General features: G+C 45.7%; 1 protein-coding gene across 1 annotated transcript in view; it reads right to left on the bottom strand.

The window, feature by feature from the left end:
• Positions 1-1,050: 1,050 nt before the first annotated feature.
• The window catches only part of IL2RA (interleukin 2 receptor subunit alpha), a 42,861-nt gene continuing 25,929 nt past the window's right edge, over positions 1,051-17,982 (bottom strand). Inside the window, exons 2-8 of the mRNA XM_007465818.1 lie at positions 13,512-13,694; positions 11,788-11,901; positions 9,181-9,402; positions 7,997-8,083; positions 7,582-7,653; positions 6,317-6,383; positions 1,051-1,075 (exon numbers count right to left, since the gene is read on the bottom strand). Coding sequence (XP_007465880.1) covers positions 1,051-1,075; positions 6,317-6,383; positions 7,582-7,653; positions 7,997-8,083; positions 9,181-9,402; positions 11,788-11,901; positions 13,512-13,694 — 770 coding nt within the window. The remainder of the gene's footprint in view (positions 1,076-6,316; positions 6,384-7,581; positions 7,654-7,996; positions 8,084-9,180; positions 9,403-11,787; positions 11,902-13,511; positions 13,695-17,982) is intronic.

Below are 17,982 nucleotides of genomic sequence, written 5' to 3'. Positions count from 1 at the left end.
TGATCTTGTCCATAATTACATGCTCTCCCTCCCATCCCCCCCCCCCCCCACTTCCTTCTTTCTTTCCTTCCATAAACATTGAATGTATTGCTCCCTTATCAGTGTTTTCATGACACTTCTTTGAAAATGTACACATTTGCACATTGTGTGTCTGTCTGTAAACGTCAATTTCATGCTGGCCAAACACAGAGTATCATTTATAGCAATCCAAGAGAAACTAACTCTTGAAGTGGCCCATCAGTAATGTACAGCTGAAGCTTTTTGACCGGGATAATCCATTACCTAGGATCTAGCTTATACCCCTTCTCCCAACATTAACTCCAGTGAAATCTTTTCAAATATTGAAGCTCTACAGCTCCAAGGGCTTGGTTGTCCTCTTTTGGTATTACCCAAAGACTATTCCCCCATGGACTCTGTTCTTTAGAAACTCAGAATTGAAGGTTCGGTGGAGGGGGGCTAGTTTAGAGCACTGAGCTAAGGTCAAAAGCGTTCCTAGTTACCAGTCCAGAGTTCTTAGGGTGCATTCATTAAAGGATGTGATCAGGAGAATGGGCTAGTCAACGAGAGGCTGGGAAAGGACCTACGTGGACCGAGGAACAAGGTCCAGTTATATAGGGTAGAGAGCGTGTGTGTCTATTTACATTAGTGCTAGGGTTTTCCTTGGGATTTCTAAACTGGGAAGTTGGGATGAACATAGCATGAAGCTACTCTTCTTTGTATTATACATGGCATGGAGAGAGTTCCATGCCGGTCATGCTTTAATGAACACATACACATGAAAGTGGGACCAAGAGTTCTGGTTTTTCCTCCCCGTTCCTCCAGTGACCTTGGACTTGCTGCCTACATGCAGGTCAAGGTCGCTCGTTGATACCACAGAACTGTCTTCATGATGGGGGTGCAGGTGCCTGGTGTCCTGTGATGTGACTTCAGAGCTTTCCAGAACCCATGGGATCAGGAGATGCCTCTCGGATGAGTGTTTAGCTGTCTTGATTTTGATTGTGGTCCATGACATCTGCGGGTTCTTCTTGGCTTCTTACTGCCCTTGGTTTTCTAGATCGTCCTTCTATTCTTCTTCCTGTAGTGATATAACAAGTCACAGTCATGGGTGTAATACCGCACCAGGAAGAATGTGGTCTGCACCCTAAACTGATGTGGGGGGAGCATTCAACAGAAGCCCCCATTGACCCGCCAAGTTTAAATCCCACCCCGGGATACTGTGACCTTCCCACATGCTGACCACCCCTCTAGAGATCAAGACTGGCAGCCCTGTGGTCCTCACAGCGTGATGATCCAATCATTGTGGGGTGAGTGGGGCTGAGAAAGAGCCTGAGACCCAGACCATTACAGGTGTGGAGGCTGGGTGGGTCTTAGGGAAGGGGCTACAGGAGGGGGTCTGCTCCAGGGCTACTCCCCATGGGGTACATGACCCTCACGTTACACGTCATCCTAGTGTGTAGTGACAAGAGTCCCCCGTAACACTCTAACATCTGGTGTCATCCCCAAGTCAACCCTCTTCCTTAACCCTCACTTCTGATCAGCCACCAAATCCTGCTAACTTGACTCACGTATTTCTTGATTTTTTTCTCCTTTTTTTTAAAAAATTTATTTTTTATTTATTTACTTTTGGCTGTGTTGGGTCTTCGTTGCTGTGCGTGGGCTTTCTCTAGTTGCAGTGAACGTGGGCTTTCTCTAGTTGCGGTGAGCGGGGGCTACTCTTCATTGTGGTGCGCGGGCTTCTCATTGCAGTGGCTTCTCTTGCTGTGGAGCATGGGCTCTAGGCGCGTGGGCTTCAGTAGTTGTGGCTCGCGGGCTCTAGAGTGCAGGCTCAGTAGTTGTGGCGCATGGGCTTAGTTGCTCCACGGCACGTGGGGTCTTCCCAGACCAGAGCTTGAACCCATGTCCCCTGCATTGGCAGGATTCTTAACCACTGCGCCACCAGGGAAGTCCTTTTCCTCCTTTTTAACTTATGTCCACTGACCTAGTTCATGCTCTTCTCGTCCCCTGTGTGGATTTATTCCATCGTAACATAATCAAACTGCCACCACCATTACCCACCTTAAATCCAGCCTCTATTGTGGCCGGACTGTTCAGAGGGCCAGTGCTACCATTTATCGCATAATCGAGCTTCTGTGGCTCGTTGTCGTCCTCAGGATCGGGCCCGAGCTCCTCAGTCTGGCCTGATCTTCCAGGACTTGGTCCCTGGCCATTCCCACAGCACCACTGTCACCACTGCCCCGTGCACTTTACACCCCAGTGTTCAGAACTGCCAGATCCTCCCAGATGTCCTCATGCCCTTCAGGCTGCCTTACTTCTCCTGCCCCTCTGCCTTGCAGCTTCTCCCGCCGTTCTTCATCTGGCCGCTGGCATCAGCTCTGAAAGCCTTCTGGGTGTCCCCATTCAGGATTAGGTGTCCTTTCTCTTCGTTCCTGTAACACCTCAATCTTAGGCTTTAGCAAATTACATTTAAAGTCTCAATTTCCCCTTCTCCACTGATGTGAAAGCTCCTGAGAGCAGGGCCATTCGTACTCACCCTCAGGCCCCTGGCAAGTGCCTGGTACATAGGAGATATTCTCGTAGTCATTTAAAAATTGAGATATAATTGACGTAGAACATCGTGGAAGCTTAAGGTGTACCGTGTGTTGATTTGATACATTTATGTATTGAGATGTAATGAACACCATGGCGTTAAAGCTAACACTTCCATCATATCACCTAACTGTCATTTCTTCTTGGTGGTGAGAACATCTAAGATCTAGTCTCTTAGCAACTTTTAAGTATATAATACAATGTTGTTGACTATAACCACCTCTGCTGTGCATTAGATTCCCCAGAACTCATTCATCTTCTAACTGCAAGTTTGTACCCTTTGACCAGCATCTACATAGGAGATATCCTATCAGATTTCTTTGGAAGTATATGGAAGACAACAGCTGCATAAAAGGAATAATAAAACCAACTAGCTGTGCTAAGGGGTTTTCATGAACTGAAAACTCTTAGTTTTCTAGCTGGCACTGTACCATAAGAACTTTCTGTGGTGATGGGAATGTTTTGTATCTATGTTGTCCAATAACATGGCCACGTGTGGCTATCAAACACCTGAAATGTGGCTGGTGCAACGCGTAGACCGAATTTTTAATTGTATTTAATTTATTTAAGTTTAAGCTTAAATATCCACACGTGGCTAGTGGCGACCCTATCAGACACTACAATCCTAGACTTCCCCAGCCCTTTCTCAGCCCATGGGAACATCTGGTTACTTCCCAACTTGCTCAGAGCTCCCATGAGGCAAGGCTCCAAGAACTGGTGTGTTGGCAAATGTTTAACAACCAGCTGTCTGAAAAAGGCTGCCTGTTTCCATGGTGTAAAAACTCCCACCACTCCCAGTTTCAAGCTACCTTGAATACAGAGTTGGGGAGAGACGTGCAGTATAAAACCATCATATAGATACTATTTCCTCGATACAGATACACAGATGCAAATAACCCTGAGAATAAAGTAGTAAAATGCAGTAAAACAATTAGAAAGTGATTAATTTTGAGTACTTATTAACTTTGTTTTCTCTTTTAATACATTTATTTATTTATTCATTTTTGGCTGCCTTGGGTCTTCGTTGCTCTGCGCGGGCTTCTCATTGCGGTGGCTTCTCTTGTTGTGGAGCACAGGCTCTAGGCTCGCGGGTTCAGTAGCTGTGGCTCGTGGGCTTCAGTAGTTGTGGCATGCGGGCTTCAGTAGCTGTGGCTCGTGGGCTCTAGAGCACAGGCTCAGTAGTTGTGGCACACGGGCTTAGTTGCCCCGCGGCATGTGGGATCTTCCCGGACCAGGGATCAAACCCGTGTCCCCTGCATTGGCAGACGGATTCTTAGCCACTGCGCCACCAGGGAAGTCCCTGACTTTGTTTTTAATATAATTTATTTAACTGTAAGTTTATATAATTTAATTTTTAATAATGGCTATGCTTAAAAGCAGTTCTCAATCTTCCAGAACATCTAGCTTTTGGCTCTCAGGAGCTGGGGTAAGTCAGCTCCCACTAATTGCTTTAAAAAATTTTAAAAAATCAAATGTAGTATTTCCGTTTGGCCACAAGAGGGCACCATCAGATGAAATTCAATTCTAGGAAGGCTTTTGGACCAGCTCTCTGGGTCAGTTTGAGGTGTCTGTTTAGGTCTCCTGGAAGATTGCAATTCTGGGAGATCTTGGAAACTCATATAGTTTCAGGCAGTTCTTGGTTTCACAACATCAAGTCCAAACCTTTCCCACTCCCAAATAGCTTCATCCCCTTGTGTCCGAAGGTTTGGGTCTTTAAGCTACCAAATACAAAGATCCATGATAGGTATTAGGTCCTGTCAGTGGGGGAAGGAGAGGATCTGTGTGTGCAGTAAAAATAGCGTCTTGGGCAATTTACCTGCATCATCTCACAGAATCCTATAAAAACGCCTCAGGAATTGGCTAACACGTAGAGGGATTGGTAGGTTGCCAGGTACGCGAATAATTCCTAACACGGCAACCCTAGAGGGCTTCTTCTTTGCGTTGCAATCATTTGGGCTTTTTAATTGACAGAAGGAAAACCAGTTTTATCGTGGGCCTGACGATCAAGATAAGAATGGAAGGAATCTGATGATTTCTCTCTGGCTAGGCAGGCTGGGGGGTCGGAGGGCTTTGGTTCTTGGCGGGGGGTGGGGGGGTGACGCTCTGTCTTCTCAGGGTCTTCTGGGGGGTTTATATCAGGGTTGGCAGAGTGCACTCGGTGCGGAGGGGGTAGGGGATGCCCTGGGAGGTGGGGAGAGTGACAAGCTAGGTCTCCATAGTCCTCTGTCTAAAGGGAGGGAGAGACTGACTCTGTGTGTGTGTGTGTGTGTGAGAGAGAGAGAGAGAGAGAGAGAGAGAAATGATTTCACTCTCGATTCTTAACACTGTTAGTGCAGTGGGTCTCAAAGTTCGGTCCCTGGACCAGCAGCATTGGCATCACCTGGGCATTTGTTAGACGTAAATTTTCAGGCCCTACCCCAGATCTGCTGAATCAGGGACTTTGGGGGTAGGCTTGGCAGGCTCTGCTTTAAGAAGCCCACAGGGAATTAGGAATTTGGGATTAACAGATACTATATATAGAATAGATAAACAATGAAAACCTACTATATAGCACAGAGAATTATATTCAGTATCTTGTGATAACCTAGAATGGAAAAGAATCTGAGAAAGTATATATATGTGTATTTATATCTATATGAATCACTGTGCTGTAAACCTGAAACACTGTAAATCAACTGAACTTCAATTTAAAAAAACACTTTTGGCTAAGATCAAGTGTAAAACAACAAGCCCCCCTGGGAGACTCTGATGCACTCATGTTTCAGAACCACGGGTCCAGCTCGGGCTTATCTAAACTGGATGTGTATGTATTAGATGCGACTGAGGAGCTTTTAAAAAGTACTAACGTCCCAGTAACAACAGGGCACACAGTACGTACATGGTCCCATTTACATGAAGTGTCCAGAACGGGCAAATCCATAGAGCTGGAACGTAGATCAGTGGTGGCCAGGGAATGGGGGTGGGGGGGATGGAGAAATGGGAAATGTGAGGTTTCTTTTTGGGGTGATGGAATGTTCCGGAATTAGATACTGGTGGTGTATACACAACAGTGCTGAAAACCACTGAATCACACACTTTAAAATGGCTAAAATGAAGAATTTTATCTCAATTAAAAAAAAAAAAGTACTGATGTCTGGGGCCCACCCAAGCATTGGTATTTTTAAAATCTCACCGGGTTGTTCTCTGCAGCCGGGAGAGTTAATGCAAATAAGGCCACACGTGGGGTCGCGTGGGTCAGGTTCCCGGCCTAGGGGGCTCTGGTGTGAGCGTCTGCATTGGGGGGTGGGGAGCACAGGAGAGGACCAGGGCTGACGCTGCCCTTGGTTCTCCGCTGCCAGGTGACAGGGGCAAAGAGGTCCTGGGCACTAGACAGAGGTTGCAGTTTGGGCCTCTGCTGTGCAACCTTGTCCATGTTGCTTAACCTGCCAGAGCTTGTAGCAAAGGTTTCAGGTTGCCATAATGTTCGAAAGATAAGCATGGACCCTGGCATACAGTAGGCGCTCAGTGGATGTTCCTTGGCTTTCCCATTTCCCTGAGGCGAAATTCTGTGGGTCGACTCTGGGAAGGCGTGCACTGGCTAGTTCTCCCCCTGCTGCTCCCCAAACCCCTGGTGGTCAGGGAGGAAGGGGGTGGGCTGGGGGGGGAAGGGGTCCCTGACCCGGCGCTTTCCTGTGCGGCGCTCCCCCTCCCCACAGCGTGGGCGGGGCTTCCTTGCCCACCCGGGACTCACCATTTCTGCTGCCAGGTGAGGCCGGTCAGGAGGAAGATGCTGATGAGCAGCAGGATGCAGCCGGCCACTGTGGACGGAGAGGCAGGTCAGGGAAGGGGGCCCTGGGGCTGAGAGAGCCCGTCCCCTTTTATCCGTCCCCACCCCCAGCAAAGGGCTCGCTGAGAGGCGAGCGCTGCGGTTTGTGCCGCCCCTTTTCAGAACGCAGCTCCCTCCCGGCAGAGTTTCCCTGGAGGCTCCAGGACCAGGGCCTGGGGGTGTGGACTGGAAGGGCACAAACCTTTCCTCAGGGGGCTCCACTCTTTCTGTGGGGAGCAGCTGACAGGCAACCTCTTCAGAAAGGTTCAGAGTCCCCGGCCTCAGTTAAAGAGGCCGTGAGTGAGGCCCGCGATGGGTAAAAGAAATGTTGAAATATAAAGATACATGATGAACACTTAACATCTCCTGAAAGTGTTGTTTCCCGGATGCTTCTTTCCTGTGGTCCTGAAGCTGTCAAGTTATCCATACGTCCATCTGTCTATGTGTCTTAGACGTGCCTCAAAGCCTGTTTTTCTCCACTCACCCCCATCCCCTTATGAGATACAATTGACATGTAACATTGTCTAAGTTTAAGGTGTGCAATGTGTTGCTTTGATACACTTATACATTGCAAAATGTTTTGTAATTACCATTTCTTTTTTGGGCCAAGAACATTTCAGATTTACTCTTAGCAACTTTCAAGTCTACAATACAGCATTGTTAGCTGTGATCACCACTCTCTACGTTCGATCCCCATACTTGGTCCTCTTCTCACTGGAAGTCTGTGCCCTCTGACACCCGCCTCCCCATTTACCCCACCCCCAGCCCCTGGTCACCAGCATTCTGCTCCGTTTCTAAGAGCTCGGTTTTGGTCTTTGTTTTATTTTTTTCTCAAAGCCCGTTTTTGCCTCCCACCAGGAAACACCTGGAGTGTTGATGGCATGCTTCTCTCTTCCGCTGGTTCCACCACATCCCCGCACCCTGGCCTCCCCTCACACGCAGGTGCTGGTATTTCATCCTCTAGGATCTGGTCGGGAGGCACTGGTTGAGGCTGGTTTGAGACCTCACTCCTAACTCACTACAACTGGTGCCTGTGATTCCGAGTCATGTTACTATCTGGATTCGTCTTTGACTTTTATAAGCATTATATAGTGTAAAGAGCTAGTTTATAGAAACTAACCAAGCAACTCACCAACCCACCAAGCAAACGTCCCCTGGTTTCTGTCTGGTGCACGTTTGTCACTACCCACCTGCGATCTGATACTCGGTTGTAAATATGAACGTATCGATGGTCGCAGCCACTTCTGTGGGTGTTTGGAAATCTGTGCAAAAGAGAGAGAAGGGTGCTAATCACTGCTGGTCGTGGGGCTGCACAGGGCTGGGAGAGTCCAGGCTTCTCGGGGCTGGGGGCTCGGAAGCCACTAGAGAGCTAGGAGAGACCAGAGGAGCCTGGGGCCAACGTTTGAACATTTCGTTCTTCTGCCTCGAGACGCCGCCCTCATCTTGTTTCTCCTGTGACACTGGCGGTGTTTGAGGACTGGGAGGTTGCACGCAGGTGTGTGATCATCTCTAGCACCTACGGGCAGCTCCAGGCCAACTCCTCCCCTTATCCTGCATCATGGTTTAATAGCCAACCTTTTATCTTCCAAGAAACTCCAGCCGTACCTGTGGTACCTGCCATCCTCGTTGTTAAGGGAAAAGACATTTCACTGCCAAGGGGGGCATCCGTGCTCTCCTGAGGCTCTTCATCACCTGGAGGAGAGAGTAAGGATGCTTGTGGAACAGAAGGTGGGGAGTGGAGGTCTCACGTCCACTCCCTCCCTGGCCTCCTCAGCTGACCCCAGATGCACTAGCTGAGGTGTGAGTCTCAGTTCTCGGTTCCCCATTAGGGTCACAGCGCAGTGGCTCGGTAGCCACAGCAGAGCAGGAGGGAGTCTACAGAACTCTGAGCAGCTTTCGCCCCACGCTGCCTACTCAGCCCTGGTTTCCTTCTGTGGCTTGGAAATGGGTCATTATAATACAAATACCATCAAACCATTAAACGAAGTAGAAATGCACAAAAGGAGAGCTTTTCTCTGTGACAGGTTCCCCGTTGCTCGTGGACACGCCTGGCGTGCCGTGTGGCTCCTGGGGGTCAGGCTATGGGAAAGAAACACAGCAGCCTCCCTAGAAGATCCAAGAGGGAGACGTGGGGTCTGGGGAGCGGGGCTGAGCAAAGAAACCACTAACACTTGGGGTCAAATGGAAGTGACTTTTGATTGTAGAACTGGTGAGACGACTTCAGAATGAAAATAGCAGGAGAGACCTCAACATAGGCGGCTTGTCTGCATGCGTGTGTGTTTGTGCTTGAGAAGTCCCTTCCCTGCATGTCGGCACTTTGGCAAAGCTCAGGTGGGACTCACACAAGAGGAGGGGGCATGCTGATGGTGTGGCATGGCACAAATCATGGATTTACATTATGTATCAGCACGTTGGAGATGTGTGCATGGCATGTGGACTTTCCTTTTTGAATGAGGAAGTTTTGGTAGCTTAGAGTCAGAAGGAAAATTTCAGGATCAGCTAGAAAAGGGGGCAGCAGGATCGCCAGTGAGGTAGCACCCAGGGGGCTTCGGAAGACCTTTCTTCCTCTTCCATCTCCTGCTATTTATCCCCATCAGGGTACAGGGGACCTCAGGTGATGAAGACCTTGGAGTTTATCTAGTCTATTTTCTAGAATGAGAAAAAACAGAGGCCCCCAAGAGAGGAAGAGACTTGCCCAAGGTCACGTAGCGGGTGGGTCAGGGATTCCAGGCTGGTCCACCCAAGAGAAGCAGCAAGGTGGTGGACCTGGCGGGGGGGCATCTCCATACCTGGAAACTGACTGTTCTCCCTTTCACTTATGCACTCAAGCTTGGGCTGTGTCCACCTCATGTTCCCATAGATCATCTTGCAGGTGCTCTTGCTAGGGCCTCCCCGTAGGGCCCTGAATCCCAGAGTGCACTGGTAGTAAACTGTCTGCCCCGCCATGAAATGGTAAATTCTCTTCAAAGGTTCACGTTCATGTTCCCATGGTGGAGGCTCCTTGCAGTGACCTGGAAGAGGGAAAGGAAATTCCAAAGGCAAAGCTGGGGAGACATTGTGAGTCCAGGTTGCCTCTTCCTAGAGACTGGACCATGGTTCTTACTCTTTTCTTTGTCCCCTTCCTCCCTCCCTCCCTCCCTCCCTTCCTTCCTCCCAGTAAGTATTGATAACATCTATGTGTTAGGACCTTTGCTAGACACGTTGTGAAAAGGCATAAAGACCCAGTCTCCCCGCAAGGAGCAGACAGTGGATCTGGTAAGGAAGCACATACAGGCAGAACGTGGTGAGGATGACAGCCAAGAGACAGACGCTTGCTCTCAGAATGCAGAGAGATGAGCAATTACTTCTGCTGTTGGTGAGAGATTTGATAAGTAGACAGGTGTGCGAACGGTGGTCTCAGTTTAGGGCTAAAGGCAGGCTCAAGCCAGTCTGGGCCAATGAAGTGTGGAGACCGTCTGGATCCCCACTGCTAAGTGAGTTGCAGCTGGTGGTCATCTTGGGGCCACGGCGGAAGGACTGGGGACAAATGCAAAGCCAGGAGGAGGGGAACACTGAGATGATCTTGGAAAAATGGAGCCTGATCCCTGATCAAGCCATGCCTGAAGGTTGACCCAGGTGGGCCCTTTTAAGGGCCCTGAAAACTCCAATGCCCAGTAACTTTCCACTCACCCAACTAAAATCCAAGCCTGGCTGACCTTTAACCTCAGAGATCATGTCCTGCTCTGATTTAATCCCAGAATCCAACCCCTGCCCCCGCCAAATCTGGTCATATGGACCACTGGTCCCTCTAAGCCCAGAAGTGTGAAACTGCATATATGCTCTGACCTTCCACAACCCCAAGGACCCATATAACCTTTCCCCGTGCCCTCTGTAACCCTCTGCAGCAGGAGGCCGAGTGGTCCCGTCCCGGGTGGTCTGCTCAGTGCAGCGCCTTGCAAATCATGACTGAACGTGTGTTTCAGTCTCAGAATCAAATTGCCTTTACAGTCAGTAAAATTCATAACCGTCTGAACCCCTTTGAATTGGGTTTGCTTCTTTCAAGTGAAAAACTCCACATTAAGACAATCTCTGAAGTATCCCTTAGCCAGAGCCAGCTGGTTATCTCTTGAGTAAGGACAGTAAACTTTGACCTCTTGAGAAAACTTTCAGTAATTGTGGAAGGTGATGCGGGAGAAACAGAGAGAAACAAATAATTAAATGTGTTCGGAAACCTTGTTCCAGCACAAAGTCAGAGTGAAAAGGGCTGGAAACAGCATGTTGCAGAGTAGTCCTTGGATTAGTCATTGGGTTTTAGTGTTGAAGCTGAAAATAAATTCAGACTAGTTTAAATAATCAGTAGCAAGATCCCTGTTCTAATTCAGGGGACCCAAGCCTTCTTTCAGTCCTATTATGTGAGTTTAGCCAAGTCTTTAAATGTCTCCGTGTCTCAGTTTATTCAGTGAATTGAAGTAATATTTCCTGCTCCCTGACTCACTGGCTTCTGAGGTTCAAATGAGATTATATACAATGTTGTAAAATTCTCCGTAAGGTTATAAGATTAGCGTAGGACCATGGGGTCTTGTAAGGTCAGCTGGTCCCCCACAAGGCTCAGGTTTTCCTAATGGACTCTCTTTCTTCCTGACGTCATGGCTTGACTTCAACATTTTTTTTTTTTTTTTTTTTTTGTGGTACGCGGGCCTCTCACTGCTGTGGCCTCTCCCGTTGCCGGAGCACAGGCTCCGGACACGCAGACCCAGCGGCCATGGCTCACGGGCCCAGCTGCTTCGCGGCACGTGGGATCCTCCGGGACCGGGGCACGAACCCGTGTCCCCCTCATCGGCAGGCGGACTCTCAACCACTGCGCCACCAGGGAGGCCCCAACATTATTAATTTTGGGAAGTTGGGGCAGCAACTCGCTGGGCCACAGCCTATTAGCTAGGAGGTGTTTGTCCGCAGCTTCCAGAGGCACCAGTGTGGCACCGCCCACTTCACAACCCTGTCCTGTAAGAAATGTCTGGAAGTAAATTGCCTTGCTTGGAGTTCACTGCCTTGTACTTAAGGGGAAAACACGGCATCTCTTTGAGGGCAGGGATGACCGTCTACTCAGGTTTGTGTTGTCTGGCCGCAGTGCCTGTGGCACAGTTTGTCCCCAAACATGCTTTTTGAATTGAATTGAAATGAAGTGAGTTGAATTGAGTTGAACTGAGTTCTATTTGGCCAGTTCCCAAACCTGGAGGCAACCCAGAGTCCAGGTTGGCTGCTGTTTAAGTGTGGCTTGAAATGCTGAGCAAACAGCCTGTAAACACTACACAATAGTTCTTGTCCACATGACATCCTTAGGAAAGAGGACAGCAGGACAGATCCTCCTCCTCTGGGGCACACATCCTGTACCTGCAAGAGAATGGGTCCCCTCTTACCTGGAAGGTTAGCTTGGTCTGTGGGCTGCATTTGGCTCTGCATTTCTGTGGTTTTTTCTTCATTCTGTTCTTTGAGTCCAGGAGTAACTTGTTTTCCTGGGGTCTTAGGGGAGGCTAGAGAGTATGGATGGAATGAAGAAGATGGCCTCACAAAAGTTTAAAAGAGAACATGCTCTTCATGTATTCATTTGCTCAAAAAGAGAGTCTTTCTAGGGTCTGTGATGTGCCAGGCAATATCGGGGGATACTGGGGTTATAAAGATGATCCCCACACCCCCTGCCCTGGGGGCTCTCAGGGGGTCTGTTCATGGCCAGTGCAGCACGGGCCTGTCAGTCAGGTTTCCTGTACATGATGTCAATGGCCTACAACGTGTTTCTGAAGGAGCTGAGATTTTTCTGGTGGAATTGTTTGTGTCTGTGTGTCTCTCCAAAAGGGACTCCATTCTGGCCATCAACCCCATCAACACTGTACGTGGGGGTGAATGTGGCAGCGAGAGGAGCTATTAATTCAACAGCCTGCCCGCTCCTCTGTTTCCCAAGGCAGTTCATTTAAAAGTTAGAGAGAGGCCCTCCTAAAGCAATGGCAGTGGTGCAGCCACTATGGAGAACAGTATGGATGTCCTTAAAAAACTAAAAATAGAGCTACCATATGATGCAGCAATCCCACTCCTGGGTATATATCCAGAAAAGATGAAAACTCTAATTCAAAAAGATACATACACCCCAATGTTCATAGCAGCACTATTTACAATAGCCAAGACATGGAAGCAACATGTCACTGACAGATGAATGGATAAAGAAGATGTAGTATACGTGTGTGTGTGTGTGTGTGTGTGTGTGTGTGTGTGTGTGTAGTGGAATACTACACAGTCATAAAAAAGAATGAAATAATGCCATTTGCAGCAACATGGATGGATCTACAGATTATCATACTAAGTGAAATAAGTCAGTCAGAGAAAGACAAATATCATATGATATCTTTTATGTGTGGAATCTAATCAATAGTGCTAATAAGCTTATTTACAAGACAGAAACAGACTCACAGACATAGAAAACAAACTTATGGTTACCAAAGGGAAAAAGTGGGGGAGGGATATATTAGGAGTATGGGATTAACAGATACACACTACTATATATAAAATAGATGAATAACAAGGATTTACTGTAAAGCACAGGGAACTATATTCAATGTCTTGTAATAACCTATAACGGAAAAGCATCTGAAAAAGTGTGTGTGTATACACAAAACTGAATCACTGTGCTGCACACCTGAAACTAACACAACATTGTAAATCAACTATACTTCAATTTAAAAGTTGTGATAAAATATGCATAACATAAAATTTACCATAGTAACCATTTTTAAGTGTACAGTTCAGTGGCATGAGCTACATTCACATCATTGTGAACTAGAATTATTTTTAGTTGTTTAGTAATTATTAGTGTAATGTCTGTCCTCCCTCCCTCCCCCCGAAGTATAGGTTCCTTGAGGGCTGGGTCTGTCATATCCGCAAGTATCTGGAACAGGCCTTGGAACTAGGAGACACTCATTCAGTATCTGTTCAGTGAATGACTATTCTGGGAACCACCAACATTAGTTTTCATGTAGATGGAGCGGCCGCCAGTTTTTGTCTGTAGGGCCGTGCGAATAATAGTTGAAGCCCTGTCTCCCTCTTTGCTACAGTTTTTCTCCTTCCCTCCGGGGTTACAAATGGAAAGACTTACAGGTGCTGTCGCAGTGGCATCTGTTTTCCCAGGCAGAGTGGCTGGAGTTTCCTGTGCAGCGCATGAAGGGCGACCTTCTGCGGAAGCCTTTCTTGCAGTCACAGTTTATCATGGTGCCCACCTCATACCTGAGGACCTTGAACATGGCGTTTCTGAGACTCGGTGGGTCTTCAAGACAAGCATCTGCCAAGACAAAAAGGCACCTTAGGAGTCCAGGAGCTTCCAAACATGGGCATATGATCGAATCACACGTTCCTTCGCTCGATTTAAGGGGTTTGTATGTACCCCACTGTTTCCTGGAGAGAAACTAAGGCTGTTGCAGTTTCTTTAGAAACCTTCGTATCAGAGATGGTTCAAAATTTAACTTCAGCCATGTTCATCTCCAAACTACAGTGTCTTTCAAACTAAATGAATAGAAGCAAATGAGGTTTTATTCTGAATATGCCTCCTGCTGAGGAAGTATAGAATGAGGGGGCACAAGGGATATGAGGAAAGGGAGGGACGAACCACACTGATTTAATCGAGGGATGAAACGTGTCTGTGAGAAATACTTTGAAGGAAATAAAGATTGTCCGACTTTCTGTAATTAATGATTCTGTAAGGTTGTTTTTTTTGAAGAAATATTTGTAAAGTGCTTCACTCAATGTCTGGTGAGTAGGAAATGTGTGTTTCTCACCCACCTACCCACCTCTAAGTTTACCAAATTCCTTCTCACACCACGAAGACCTGACCCTCCCTCGCCCCCCAAAATAGTCACTGGCTTCCCACTAAAGACATTTGAATAGTTGAACACCCAACTATTATGGGAGGAAAAGGTGCTGGTCTCATCAGAGCAATGATTCCATTGTATATCTCGCGACAAACTCTCCTGCTTCAAGAGATGAGATTTTTCAGGAAAAAGTCACAGGCTGGATAAAGGAAGCGGACAGGAAGGACCACAGGAAACAGAAAAAAGGGAGGCAGCCGGGGCTCCCACAGCTGGCCTCACCACCCAGCAAACGGGCACAGGGTCCAGGCAGGTTGCTGCCCTCGCTGCTGGCAGAGGACCATCTGCCGATCGTCTGTTAATCACTCAGGCTGGAGTGGAGCTTCTCTGAGCCCTCACAGTCCGCCCAGCATCCTGTCATCCTGGAGACCACCCCCATCCAAGATGCGGGACCCTTCTGACACCCTTAAGAAGGTGAGGTGAACCTGGACAGCTAGTCCCACCTCTAACCAAGAAGGGACTAAACAAAAGCAGTTTGAGTGGCTCACTGGGCCAGCAGTTGTAGAAGAACATGTAAAATAATGTAAATTCCAGGAATTATAATAATCATAATCAGGCAAGAAACACAGCCTGGTGGAAAGGATAGGTTTCTAAATTGTAGTTCTACCAGCTTACTAGCTATACAGCTTTATTGTTTTTACTTATCTAAGACTTGGCTTCCTTTTTTGTAAAATGGGTATAATAATTATTTTACTGATTTCTTTTAAATATTACATGAAATAACATATTAAGGTAACTTGCAGAGCACCTGGCACATAATAGGCATAGAATAGATGCTAGTCAGTTGCAAACTGTCATATATAGAATGGATAAACAACAAGGTCCTACTGTATGACACAGGGAACTATATTCAGTATCCTGTGATAAACCATAATGGAAAAGAACGTATATATGTATGTATAACTGAACCACTTTGCTGTACAGCAGAAATGATCACAACACTGTAAATCAACTATACTTCAATAAAATTAATTTAAAAAGAAAGAAAAGAAAAAAGAATAGGTACTAGTTCCACTCCTTTTTTTTCCTGTCCAGAAAAAGAAAATGTCCAGATAGAGACTGGGCTGACTTTTACCTTAACCCTTAACTCCTGCAAAAGTTCATCTCTCCCTACAGCCCACATCATCAGTACCATTCGCTGGCACTTATCATACATCAATACCAACCAACAATTTAAGTATCGGAAGGTAAATCTGTTGCTAAAACAAGATGTGTGTAATAATCAGAAAAGCCAAATGAAGGAACAAGGCAAGGATGTTCCCTCTTCCCACTGCTTTTCAACGTCATGTTGGAAGTCCTAGCTAATGCAGTTAGAAAAGAAAAGGAAATAAATGGTATCCAGATTGGGATGGAAGAAACTGTCTTTGTTTGCAGAAGACATGTTATCTATGTAGAAAATCTGAAAGAATAGACCAAAAATAAAACCTCCTCATACTAATAAGTGATTACAGCAGGGTTACAAGATACAAAGCTAATATACAAAAGTCAACCACTTTGCTAAATACCAGCAATGACCAAGAGGAAACTGAAATTAGAAGCACAATACCATTTACATTAGCACCCAAAAAATGAAGTACTTGGGTATAAGTAAAAAAAAAAAAATTATGTACAAGACCTACACGAGGAAAAACTATAAAACTCTGATGAAATAAATCAATAAAAACCTAAATAAATGGAGAGATATTCCATGTTCATGGATAGGAAAATTCAATATTGTCAGTATGTTAGTTCTTCCCAACTTGATCTATAGATTCAAGGCAATCCCAATAAAACTCCCAGCAACTTATTTGGTGGATGACAACAAAGTGAATCTAAGTTTATATGAAGAGACAAAAGACTCAGAATAGCTAACACAATATTGACTGAAAGGAGCAAAGTTGGAGGATATATTACCTGACTTCAAGACTTCCTATAAAGTTACATTAATCAAGACAGTGTGGTATTGGTGAAAGGATAGACAGATAGATCAGTGGAATAGAATAGAGAGTACAGAAATAGACCAACTGATCTTTGACAAAGGGGCAAAGGCAATACAGTGGAGCAAAGATAGTCTTTTCAACAAATGGTGTTAGAACAACTGGACATCCACATGCAAAAAAAAAATCTAAACACACATCTTATGTCCCTCACAAAAATTAACTCAAAATGGATCACAGACCTAAAAGTAAAACACAAAACTATAAAACTCCTTGAAGATAATATAGGAGAAAATCTAGATGACCTTGGGTTTGGTGACAACTTTTTAGATGCAACACCAAAGGCATGGTCCATGAAGAAAAGAATTGAGAATCTGGACCTCATTAAAATAAAAAAATTTCCAGAGATTGGCACAACATTGTAAATAAACTATACTTCAGTAAAAATAAAGTAAAACAAAACAAAACAAAAAAAAGGAGTAAGGTGTTTGTTTTTGTGTTATTTTCTTGTTACCATATACTTTAAAAAAATATAAATTCTGATTTGACGGAAAAAAAAATTTCTGCTCTTAAGAGACACTGTCACGAGAATGGAAAGACAAGCCACAGACTGGGAGAAAATATTTAAATGATAAAGGGCTGTTATCCAAAATACACAAAGAACTCTTAAAACTCAAAAATAAGAACCCTGATTGAAAAAAATGGGCCAAAATCCTAAACAGACACCTCACCAAAGAAGATATACAGATGGCAAATAAGTATATGAAAAGATGTTCCACATCATGTCATCAGGGAAATGCAAATTAAAACAGCAATAAGATGCCACTGCACACCTTTAGAATGACCAAAATACAGAACACCTAATGCTGGTGAGGATGTGGTGCAACAGAACCCCTCATACATTACTGATGGGAAAGCAAAATGGTACAGACACTTTGGAAGACAGTTTTGGCAGTTTCTTACAAAACTAAACATACTCTTAATGTACCATCCCGCCGTCATGCTTCTTGGTATTTACCCAAAGGAGTTGAAAAGCTGAGTCCACAAAAAAAAACCTGCACATGGATGTTTCTAGCAGCTTTATTAATAATTGTCAAAATTTGGAAGCAATCTTAGATGTCCGTCAGTAAATGAGTGGATAAATAAACTGTGGTACATTCAGACAATGGGATGTTACTCAGTGCTAAAAAGAAATGAATTCTCAAGCCATGAAAAGACATAGAGGAAACTTTAATGCATATTACTAAGTGAAAGAAGACAATCTTAAAAGGCTATACACTGTATGAGTCCAACTATATGACATTCTAGAAAAGGAAAAACTATGAAGGTCGTAAAAAGAATTGGTAGGTTGCCAGGGGGTAGGGAGGAGGAAGGGATGACTATGTGGAGCACAGAGGATTTTTAGGGCAGTGAAATTACTCTGTAGGACACCATAATGACAGATACCTATTAGTCCAAACCCATAGAATATACAACACCAAGAGTGAACCCTAATGTAAACTGTGGACTTTGGGCAACGATGATGCATCAGTGTAGGTTTATCAATGGTGACAAACGTACAATCTGGTGGGGGATGTTGATAATGTGACAATGGGGGAGGCTGTGCATGTGTGATGTCAGGAGTATATGGGAAATCTCTGTACCTTCTGCTCAATTTTACTGTGAACCTAAAACTGTTCTAAAAAGTAAAGCCTATTTAAAAAGAACAACTTACAAGCACACAATGGACATTCCCTGAGCTAGATAAAATAATTGAAGGGAAAAAGAAAAACAGCCCATGAGGACTTCT

Source organism: Lipotes vexillifer, unplaced genomic scaffold (genome assembly GCF_000442215.2).
Source record: "Lipotes vexillifer unplaced genomic scaffold, Lipotes_vexillifer_v1.1 scaffold7, whole genome shotgun sequence".
Classification (NCBI taxonomy): domain Eukaryota; kingdom Metazoa; phylum Chordata; class Mammalia; order Artiodactyla; family Lipotidae; genus Lipotes; species Lipotes vexillifer.
The sequence above is the reverse complement of the archived record's forward strand: the minus strand, read 5'-3'. Positions and strand labels throughout refer to the sequence as shown.